This window comes from Nannobrachium achirus (genome assembly GCF_963921795.1).
Source record: "Nannobrachium achirus genome assembly, chromosome: 11".
Lineage (NCBI taxonomy): Eukaryota > Metazoa > Chordata > Actinopteri > Myctophiformes > Myctophidae > Nannobrachium > Nannobrachium achirus.
Window position 1 is genome coordinate 34,066,683 of NC_137820.1, and position 12,003 is coordinate 34,078,685.

Here is a 12,003-nt window from a genome sequence, read left to right on the forward strand (position 1 = left end):
TCCATGTTTCTGTCCTTTATTAACTACATACAAGTGGCTATTTGCCACTATTTGTTTAAATTAAAGTCCTTTTTGATGTTTTCACCGTTGATACATAATGCGTGTGTCGTCGCGGGACCCATAAAATAATTCTGGGACCCATTTGAATGACCACCTGTGGGTCCCGGGACCCATTACATTGAACACCTAGCAATATCACCAGTCAAGCCAATAATTTGAGGAGACTCTCAGTGTCTCCATAGAGCAGGGGTTCCAAAACTTCTTTGGCTCAGGGCACCCCTATAAATATTATTTTCATCCGAGGCACCCCTACATTATATTCATCATTTTCACTCCCAACACCTTATATTTATGCCATATTTTAGTGATTATGTTGCGAGGAAAACGTTGAGATAATAGCCATTTTGATTAGAACTGACTGAAAATAACTTTGTACTTCAAGTTTAAATAATACATAATACTTTTTTGTGTCCAAATGAATTCCAAATATTATCAAATTATCTTGCGGCACCCCTGGACTGCCATCACGGCACCCACTTTGAAAACCCCTGCCATAGAGCCGGCTCTTTGTGTCTCCATAGAGAACCACTGCTGGTCATATTGGCTTAGGAATGCAACGAAAATGTTTGGGGGGCGAATTATCATTTTAAGTGTAAATCAAAAAGTCATCCTCCATGTACAAACTGAGGTATCATCTGCTTAAAGGAGCATGAAACACAAAATCACAGTGTGTGTGTGTGTGTGTGCGTGCGTGCGCGAAAAATAGCAGATCTACAAGCTCACAATGTGTGAGCTTGTAGATCGGCTATGTAGCCGCAGCTTCTCGTAAACACGTTGGTTTCGGCTATTTTGTGACTGTAGTGTGTGTGTGTGTGTGTGTGTGTGTGTGTGTGTGTGTGTGTGTGTGTGTGTGTGTGTGTGTGTGTGTGTGTGTGTGTGTGTGTGTGTGTGTGTGTGTGCGCGCGTGCGTGCGTGCGCGCACTGTCACCACACACAAACACGTGTCACACGCACACACACACTACACTGTCACAAAATAGCCGAAACAAACGTGTTTACATGAGAAGCTGCTGCTACTACGGCAGCTCGTCTACATAACCGATCTACAAGCTCACAACGCGTCTCGAAAGCGACGCGTTGTGAGCTTGTAGATCTGCTACTTTTCGTGTGGACGTTGTGTGTGCGCGCGCACTGTCACGACACACACACATACACACACACACACACACAGGCTACACTACACACATACAGAAAATAGCTATCAGCGTTAGCCTAGCGTCCGTCCCTCTCCGGTTTCGTGTAAAACAGTCCAGAGCTGGAGAAAGTTATGTCCATGGATAAAAGCTCAGACGGCTTGTTTGTAAAATACTTGCACATTATAATTGGTTATATAACATGGAGTTGCCGAATCTTTATACTTTTTACACCTCCAATGGCTGGTTTTAAAAAATGTTTCCGAAATGGAAACAGCAACTGCCCAGTGCCCACTGCTGACAGCTTCGCTCTGTCTCTCTGATAGAACACGCATTACTCCGCCCCCTCCCCCCACAACGGCAGATAACCACGCCTACATTTTAGAAATCTTTTCATGTTCTGAATTCCCATAAAACAAATTAGAGGCGGGGTTTCTTATCCCTTTAACTAATTTACTTACAATCATGTATTTTTACTGCAAGTGTTTTATCAGTGTTTACGCTAGATGGCGCTCTTGGCTAACATGAGTCTCCATTTCATTCTCTAACTGTTAACTCAATAGCTGCCGGGCGCCGCTAGGTGCCGCTAGAGTGCCAGCCATTCTCCCGTAGGCATTCACTATCACATCCGGGTCGCCAGCCTGAACTGGCTTGGCTTTTCACTCGAATGAGTGCTATGCTAGCGAGCCGGAGGAAGTTAGCTATCAGTTATCAATCGACTATATCAATTTTTAGAAGAGCGATCGGTTATTCAGCCGCCAAAATAACTTGTCTGCTGGCCTCGGAACACAATCCGGAGAAAATCCGCTGTAAAGATGTGTTTTTCTATTGGAGTGGGCGGCGTGCTGCGGCCTTTTCTTCCCATTACCGGCCGTGTAAACAGAATCGCGGCCTTGTGCTAGGATGCTAAATTAGACCGGGGCTTCGTTGATGCCTACGATTATTTAATTCATTTTACTAAAGGAACCGAATAATGTCGGTTCTTGTAATCCTTAATACGTCTTGCTGAAACAGCGTTTATTTGGGGGGGCTCTAAACTTTTTTCTAAACCATTTTCAATGGAATAAATCATCGGGACAAGTAGAATGGCTCGTTGGGAAACGGTGGAGGAGCCAGGACCACCCACGTCGCTACTAGCAGCTCAGGGTAAGCGAAATAGATTAAAAAATTAGTATTGGAATGGAAAAAAAGAACCGAGATTATTTGGTTTTCGCACAGAAAGAGTTAACACACAAATCGCCAAAATAAGCCTGGGTTTCCGAGGCTAACACACAGAGAACCAGGAGAACACATGATCACAAGATGTACTCCATGTTGTTTATTCCGTTTTGGGAAAAGCCTGTGACCTATATTTCTATCCAAGCCCTACTTTTTTTTTTTTTTTTTTACAATTTTTTGTACAATTAAAAAAATATATATATATAGTAAAAAAAAGAATAAGATACGGCATGGATGAAAATAGGGCCCTGTATCTCCTCTCCTCTGTTCTCCTCTGTCATTTTGGACAGACATGCTATATTCAACGGCCCACAGTGAATAGTACAGAAGCAACATAACGCTTAGTTGGCACAACTTCAATCAACACTACGCCATGTTTTAGGATGATATTGTTTACTAAAAACTTTGTTACAGCACATATTTCATTTCAATCCTGAAATTATGAAACAATATTAAAGCATAATACTCGACAAGTTGTGAGCTTGTAGATGGACTATTCTCAGCACTTGTTCCCCCTACATAGCGATGCTAGGGTTCAAGTGGTTAGACTTACTGAAGTGTGGGTGATCTTCAGGTTCCTCCTGTTTAATAGAAATGGCCCTGACTGAGTCTGGAGAGTTCATCTTCACCTGCAGTCTGGACTCCACACACTTGCTCTGAAATGAAGCAATTCAACAAGGACTTTAATAACTTCAGACTTAGTGGTGTCAACATGCAAATAATGGTCTAAATAGCAGGGGTCTTCAACAGGGGGTCCGGGACCCCTAGGGGGTCCCCAGAGTTACTACAGGGGGGCCTCCAAATCATTGTGCGATAGAAACCTTTTTCTACTTTTTTTTATATTAACCACTTGAACCCTATAGTGTCCATATTCTGAGAACTTTAGCCAAAAATAGCCGATCTACAAGCTCACAGCGCGGCGTTGTGAGCTTGTAGATCGGCTGTTTTTGGCAAAGAGGTTTGTTGTAGAGGGGAAAATGAGCAGACTAAGAACAGAGTGAAAGGTCAGAGTGACGGTTCAAAATACACTGACGATTGTGCTGTCAAACAATGAAACTATATATGGAATCTATGAAAAGGTTTTGGGGGTCCCTGCTTCATCCCTCTCTCAGATAAGGGGTCCTTGGCCTGAAAAAGTTGAAGACCCCTGGTCTTAAGTGAATAAGGTGAAAGTAGCCAATTTGCTTTTAATGTTTCTGCAACCATGCTCCAACCCTAGCTCTGGTCCATCGCTTTCACCTCCCGCATTGCTCCCGGTGAAGCTCTGACAGACCCGTCGGGAAACGCATGGACTCGAGATTGTCGGCCCCGCCGAGCGCTCAATACTAGTGAAAATAAACAAAACCGTTTCACTACTCACCAAACCAAAGGTCGTTTTGCGCTGTTGAAAGTCTATTCTCCGCGGTGGTGAACCCCTCAGCACCCCACCTACTCTGTAAAATACATTATTTTTGTCATGAAATAAAGTGCATCCAACTCGACCGCCGCTTATTTCCGGGTTGTGAACCATTGTATCTGTGGTGGCCGCTAGGTGGCTCGAGGTGGGTGCGTTTTTTTTCTTGACAAAAATAATGTATTTTACAGAGTAGGTGGGGTGCTGAGGGGTTCACCACCGCGGAGAATAGACTTTCAACAGCGCAAAACGACCTTTGGTTTGGTGAGTAGTGAAACGGTTTTGTTTATTTTCACTAGTATTGAGCGCTCGGCGGGGCCGACAATCTCGAGTCCATGCGTTTCCCGACGGGTCTGTCAGAGCTTCACCGGGAGCAATGCGGGAGGTGAAAGCGATGGACCAGAGCTACTCCAACCCCACCAATAGTTATACCCCCACCCTTTACTATAGGGCCGTACAAACTTTAATGTGTAATGCGTTTTAGAAATGGGTTCACGTAAAACAGATCTGGCCTTCCTCTGTTTTACATGAAACCATTTCTAAAACGGATACAAACAATTATGGTTGGGCTGTGATCCAAAATATATCCTCAAACTAACAAGAGGGGATGAGAGATGGTATTTGATCACGTACTGTAAGCACCCTTTGTTCTGGGTGAGGGGAGTGATCAAAGCAGGGCTGAAAAGATAATTATTTTACATCTGTGCACTTTCATTCATTAAACCTAAAAGCCCAAACTCAATCTCAGTCAGACTGTGAGATGTTTAGTTCTGATCTGAGCCAAGATGATGGAAAGAGAGCCTTTTGGTCAACAAGAAAGATATCAAACCAGTCCATGTGTTTGTTAACATTTGGTTCCAAGGATTATGTAATCATATTGACCAAAAATAATTGTGTTGCTTTTTGTCATAATCGAGCAGCACCTTATTATTTTGACCTCAAAAAAGCCTATGGCTTGTTTCAATTGAGATCTTTTTTGTAACTCATATTACAATTAAGGTCAGGGGACGTAGGGTAGGCTTTGTTTTCATTTACCAGTTTCGAGTAGCAGCTTTTCAGAGCCGATATATATTGCCACAAAAGGAAAAAACAACAAAAACAAACATACCTTCTCCAAGAATGTCTCCTGGTAGAAAACACACTTTAACACAGCTCTAATTTCTCTATTAAAGTAAAGTAATAAAACCTCTATTATTGTATTATATTATATTATACAGACTTGTTCCTTTACTCTCTGCTCTGTTTACTGTGTTTCAACCCGGATGAGAGAGAGGGACGGAACAAACGGTTCCCGTCCTTCCCTCTATCTTGTCCGGGTTGAAACACACACCACTCCCGGAGTTCCCCGCAGAAGTAGTTTAGATCATAAACAAACAGGAAACATTATTTTCAGCAAAACAAAAACAAACTCCTAAACTCTAAGAGTTTTAGAGTGTAACAAATGGAAGCAAATGGACCCTTACAGCCAGGTCTATAACTCTGAGTGTGTACACATGGAACCAAATGGACCCTTTAAAATATTGTTATATTTTTCCACCACTGCATTTTGTCTTTTTCTTTTTCATCAATGCATTCCATATTATAAAAATGTTTAGTGCAAAAGAAGCAGAACAAGATCAGATCTACAAGCTCATCTCCTATTTTTTACAATTATTAAAACATAATAATAAAAATATATGATAAAAAAAAAAAAAGGATTGCCAATCATTTCATGCAAATGGACACCAGGTTGAAAGTGGTTAAGTTTGTCTGTGGGTATTTATGAAAAAATATTAATTTGAGACTAAATAATAACATTAGTTTGCTTACTGTAAGTCACTCTGGATAGGTGTCTGCTAAATGCTGGATTGTAGTGGAGTAGGCTAGAGATTCATGAAGTAAAGTAAAAGTACCACAAAGTACAGTACTTGAGCAAATGTACTTAGTTACACAACGGATCCTTTTGCTCAGGGGTCGATCAACGTTTTCAAGCCAAGGACCCCTTAGTTGAGAGAGTGATGAAGCAGGGACCCCCATACAACCTTCATCATAGATTCCATATAGTTTCATCGTTTGACAGCACAATCATTGTGTATTTTGGATTCATGTCAATTTGTGTTTTCAGATATTTAACCACTTGAACTGTCAATACTTGAACTTTCACTCTGTGCTTAGTCTGCTCTTTTTCACCTCTACACCAATCACCAAACCTCTTTGCCAAAAATAGCATCAATAGATCTACAAGCTCACAGCGCCTCGCGCTGTGAGCTTGTAGATCTGCTATGTTTGGCTAAAGTTCACGGAATATGGATATAGGAATATGGATATATTATTGTATTATATAAAAAAGGAGAAAGAAACCTTATATCACTCAAAGATTTGGAGGACCCCCTGTAGTAACTCTGGTCTGAAGACCCCCCTAGGGGTCCCGGACCCCCTGTTGAAGACCCATGCTTTTGCTTCCTATATTGGTATTCTGAGGTGTTTTTACTCTGTTCCTCTAGGGCGGAGCCTCTGCTGACCCAGATCAAATTGGACAGAACGGTGGTGGTGTCTCCAGTGTTTGACAAGGTCAATTTTGATGACCTGTCTGTGGTGACGTATGGAGCCAACGCCCATGCCTTCGACTGGGCCTTGTGGTGCATGTATGAAGGCTTTAGCCCTGAGTGGGAAAAGCTCAACGATACCTCAATGCCTGGCAAGTGAGTTGAAGACATACTGAATAGAGTTGTTTGGGCCTTTTGGCTATCATGTTCACTGGCTGCCCAAATCATACTTTTGTTAGATCCAGGTTGGAATTTGATCCAAACAGAAAAGAAAAAATACAAGGGCACTGATTTTAACGAATCAGATTCGAACCATATTCCAAGCTGGTTTGAAATCCGATGCAGATCGTATTTGTAAAGCTGTGCAGGGGCGTCACACCAAATTCTGGGCCCTGGGTACAAGGATTCACTGCGGGCCCCCCGTGAATGTTAACTATTGAAAAATAGCAGATATACAAGCTCACAGCGCGGCACCGAGTGCCCCGCTGCGAGCTTGTAGATCTGCTATTTTTGAAAAATCGTGAAAATGTGTACCACGAAACCTATGTTTTCATGTCAGTGATGCTCAAGCTTTTTCATGTGAAGGACCCCCCATCTCAAAATATTTAGTTCCAGGGACCCCCCAGAAGCAAAATTAGAGTTACAAATGTTCACTTAAAAAATACATATATTCAAAGATTTGCGCACATTTTCACGACTTTTCAAAAATAGCAGATCTACAAGCTCGCAGCGCGGCACTCGCGCTGTGAGCTTGTATATCTGCTATTTTTCAATAGCTAAAGTTACTAGGGCCCCTCCACCTTGGGCCCTAGTAACTCAGTCCCACTTTCCTACCCCGCCCTTGTGACGCCCCTGAAGCTGTGTCACAGTTTGGACACTTGAACATTGAAGCCTGATTGGAACCTTGTTGTAACGTGAGATGGTCACACTCGCTAGCTTTTAGACGAATGACACCATGGTACCATGTAGTATCAATTAAATATTATTACTCATGCTTGTGTCGTTATGTCATCACCACGGCAACCAATGCAGATACACAAATCTGATCTGATCACTTGCAGATAACATGGACAGACGGTGTGAACCAAGCCTGGGGTGGTGGCAGTCAAGATCTATTCTGTATCAAATATTTTGGATGACATGCAGGGGCGTGCAGAGAAGAGAGGCAGGGGCTGAGAAAGATTTGAAAATAGCGATTTTCGGTGGGCGACCCCGCACTTTTTAGCTTCCGAAGATGCAGCATACGACATTTGTCCTACACAGAGGACAAATTCTTTCAGCGTAAATTGCTGCGTTCAAAGGGGGGGGGGGGGGGGGGTAAAAAAATAGTAAATCGTGCATTCATGGTCTGGAGAGGGCAGTTTTTTACAGACGGGGAAAATGGCAGGGGCTCAAGCCCCCTTTGATGTCTATGTGTGCACGTGCCTGACGACAAGTCACACAAGTGGGGGAAAGTGGGACTGGGTTACCAGGGCCCAAGGTGGAGGGGCCTTATTTATTTTATACATTAGCTTTGGCCGCGCTGCGAGCTTGTAGATCTGCTATTTTTGAAAAGTTGTGAAAATGTTTGCAAATCATTGAATATATGTATTTGTAAGTGAACATTTGAAACTAAAATGTTGCTTCTGTGGGGAAATATTTTGAGATGGGGGTTCCTAACCCTAACCCAAATACATATCATTTTGGGGGTCCTTCACGTGAAAAGGTTTGAGCACCACTGACATAAACATGACATCAAAAAACCTTAGAACGATTTGAGATATTCAAAGACTTTCACGATAAAAATAAAAAAAATAGCAGATCTACAAGCTCGCAGTGCAGCACTCGGTGCCGTGCTGCGAGCTTTTAGATCTGCTATTTTTCAATATAGCAGATAGTCTAAATGGGTTTCCCTATGAAGAACATTCATGGGGGCCAAGAATTTGGTTCGACATCCCTGAGCAACACTTTGGCTCTGTATCTTCTTCCCCAGGAGTCCATCAGTCATGGGGATCCTAGCAGCAGACAGGAAGTTTCTAGGGGAAATCGGGGTCCTCGATGAAGGAATGAAAGTATATGGTGGGGAAAACGTTGAGCTGGGAATCCGAGTGAGTTAACCACAACAATACTAGCACATGAGAATTTCTGTGTTCAACTCAAATTTGGTTATTTTGGTCTTTTTTTGACACCTGCCATTCACATCAGCTTTCAAAGGGTGTTTCTGTTTTTCAGGGAATTCAATTTTTCTCCTTTTCCTACTTACCAAGAGTTAAGGTGGTTGCACACTGCTGCGTTTTTCGGGCCGAATATCGGAGTGAATTTCGGAGCACGCAAATAAAAAAATCAACCTCACGTTATGTCAGTCACGTTTGCACACTTCCGCCCGTTTCGCGCACCACTCGGTCCCTTGCTCTCTCTATCTCTCTCTCTCCTCTCCTTGCCCTGAAAAACGCATTTCGCAAAGAAAAACGCAGCAGTGTGCAACCAGCTTTAGACAGGGGACAGGACTGTAGAAGCTCCTCTCAAAAGTAGGGAAATAGTCTCCAAAGCTGAGGGTCTAATACTTAACAATACTTAGTTGCAATTTTAACACAATGTGTCCACGAGTTCTTACTATACTGTACATATCCTTTATTAAAATTGGACTCCCATTACCTTGCCTGACTCTGGTTATGTAGTAAAAATGGTCAAATTCCCCCAAAATGAAACTACCTCTTCAACATAAATATATATACCTGTACTGTACGTATATGGAACTGAACTGAGTAACCACTTAGTAACAGCCATTATTACAGGTGTGGACGTGTGGAGGGAGTATAGAGGTTGTTCCCTGCTCCAAGGTAGCCCACATTGAGAGGGCCCACAAGCCCTATATGCTGGACCTGAGCCCCGCAATGAAGAGGAACGCCCTGAGGGTAGCAGAGGTGTGGATGGACGAATACAAACACAACGTCAACCTGGCCTGGAACCTGCCCTTTAAGGTAATGTAGGACAGTGCTTGTTGGTTCCCAAACGGCAGTGTTGTAAAGTACATTTACTTTCATTGAATTTAACTGAATTGCGCGTCTTGCGATGCATTGCTGAATAGATTATTGTTGACACCTCTAAAACATACATTAACCACTTTAGCCCTATTTTATACCTTGGCTATTTGAAAAAAGCTGATCTACAAGCTCACAACGTGTCGCATTGTGACGTGTTGTGAGCTTGTAGATCTGCTATTTTCAAACAGTTTGTACTTTTACTTTTGGTACTTTTATTGTGAATTCTGAATGTTTACTTGTAACAGAGTATTTCTATATTTGAAATTTTACATAAGTAAGACATTTGAGTACTTTTTCCACCACTGCCAGGTGTGCTTTGGGACCACACATTTATCATTTCAATTTACAGTAGGCCTATACAAAAACATATGAATAATGTAAGTATTCAATCCCCTCTTCGCTTGTTGCGACTCATTTGGTAGGGGTGGGCAATATAATCGATATGGCAATACATCGCGATAGTTTATTTGCCAATACTGTATCGATACTTCGGGCAGTAGTATCGCGATACTTTGAGGAAAATAAAATATGTTCCCATGCATAGGAACCAATGGCTGAAGTTCGGTCCTGACACTCAGCTCTAGATGTTGCTGTACTATAGTAGCTACTTCCCCTTCAGTGAGTGAGGTCTCTCGATAAAATGGCTGCGAACGACGAAAACAACAACATTAGAGCAGCTGATACCTATATCGCAATAGTATCGTATCGCAAAGATTCGCAATATATCCTATCCTGATACTATTGCATCGTGACCCAAGTATCGTGATACGTATTGCATCGCGAGATTCTTGCCAATATCCACCCCTATCATTTGGTACACACCTTACAACCATTGTACAATATTAGGGGTGTAACGATTTAACATTTTAACGGCGATACGATACGCATTACGATACATGGTTAACGATACGATACATGGATGATATTGGTTCATTCATGGCGATACGATACGATTCGATTCAATGATTTAGAATCGATATATAGTAACTATTTATCAAAGAATTTAAATCTGTGTAAAACGTGTGAAAAATCTATTATTATGGAAGTAAACGCTGTGATTATCTAGCAAATACATGGACATTATATTTCAACACATATTGACAAACCCACCTTGACATGAACACAGAGATTACACACATTTATCGATAGACCAAGAGTAGCTATATGGAATGGAAAGTTAGACCCCTTTTCCCCTCTTAAAACTTCTAAATACAAGGCACAAATACATAGTTTCCATACAATCAATTATTTGCATTGCAAAACGATTCGATACCGATTACCACATTTTAAAATGATACGAAGCGATACAAAGCCAAAGCGGTATGATATTTAGCTTTTGCAAACAATATAGTAGATCACTGCAAATTAAAATCTATTTTTCGATTCAGTTACTATATCGTTACACCCCTATACAATATGAAAAGACAATTATGAGACATTGGGTGCGACCAGCTTGTCACTAACACAACTGTTTTTGACGTGATTTGACATTCTCCATTCATTCAATACAGTAAACAAGACTAATTCTGCACCTCCACCCCCACCCCCACCCCCACCCCCCTAAAACAAGGATCATGGGATAGATATTGGAGACGTGTCGGAGAGGAAGAAGCTCCGAAAGAGGCTGAAATGTAAGCCTTTCAAGTGGTACCTGGAGAACGTGTATCCAAAACTGGATCCCTTGGATGATCTTGTGGGCTACGGCGGGGTAAGTTTAGACCTGTGGTGGGTGGAGCTAAGATCTTACTGTAGCCTACTGCAGGGGTTCCCAAACTTTTTTTGCACCCATAAATATCTTTTTAATCCGAGGCATCCCTACATTATAATTTTCACTCCCAGCAGCTTATATTTATAGCATATTGTGATAATCGTCGTTGTCCAAAACCGTTCGTTTTGTATTTATCATCTATAAAATGTACTAAACTAGTGAATACAGCAGATCTACAAGCACGATCGGATGTTTTCACTAGTTTTATGCAACAGTCTTTCTTGTATGATGAAGCAGGGCTTTGCTTTACCAAAAGACGTACACATTTGAAACTTATGAAACCGTATGAGATACGAGGTTTCTGCCCAACAGTGACGATATTTTAGTGATTATGTTGCGAGGAAAACGTTGAGATAATAGCCATTTTGGTTAGAACTGACTGAAAATAACTTTGTACTTCAAGTTTAAAATTATACTAAATATGTTTGTGTCCAAATAAATTCCAAATATTATCAAATTAACTCGCTGCACCCCTGGACTGCCATCACGGCACCCCAGGGTGCCCCGTCACCCACTTTGAAAAGCCTTGGCCTGCTGTACACTGCTATTCCAATGGATCCAATTCACCAGCTCTTGTTAATACTTTTCGTGGGTTCAATATTTATTCGTATAATGTCAATACGGAGATACAAAGTTTGTGCCCGCAACGATATACTGTACATACACTAACCTTGTGACCCGTATTATCTCATGAGGAAAGGGACAGCCCATACTGTACTGTACACACTAAGACTGGGCGATATTAGGAAAACCTTCGATATTCGATAACGCCGTTGAATACCTCGATATCGATATTACTCACGATATTAGTAAAAACAATTGCATTATATAGTTTTTAATGTTTTTTCTGCTTTACTGTAGATCCACTGATAATGAATAGCAT

The 12,003-nt window shown here is 41.7% G+C and overlaps 1 protein-coding gene across 1 annotated transcript in view; it reads left to right on the forward strand.

The window, feature by feature from the left end:
- LOC308294294 (putative polypeptide N-acetylgalactosaminyltransferase 8) overlaps positions 1–12,003 on the forward strand; it is a gene marked incomplete at both ends in the record, with an annotated part of 105,155 nt that overhangs the window by 60,677 nt on the left and 32,475 nt on the right. Inside the window, 4 exons of the mRNA XM_080737022.1 lie at positions 6,288–6,485; positions 8,302–8,416; positions 9,104–9,289; positions 10,923–11,060. Of these exons, the coding sequence (XP_080593148.1) occupies positions 6,288–6,485; positions 8,302–8,416; positions 9,104–9,289; positions 10,923–11,060 (637 nt within the window). The remainder of the gene's footprint in view (positions 1–6,287; positions 6,486–8,301; positions 8,417–9,103; positions 9,290–10,922; positions 11,061–12,003) is intronic.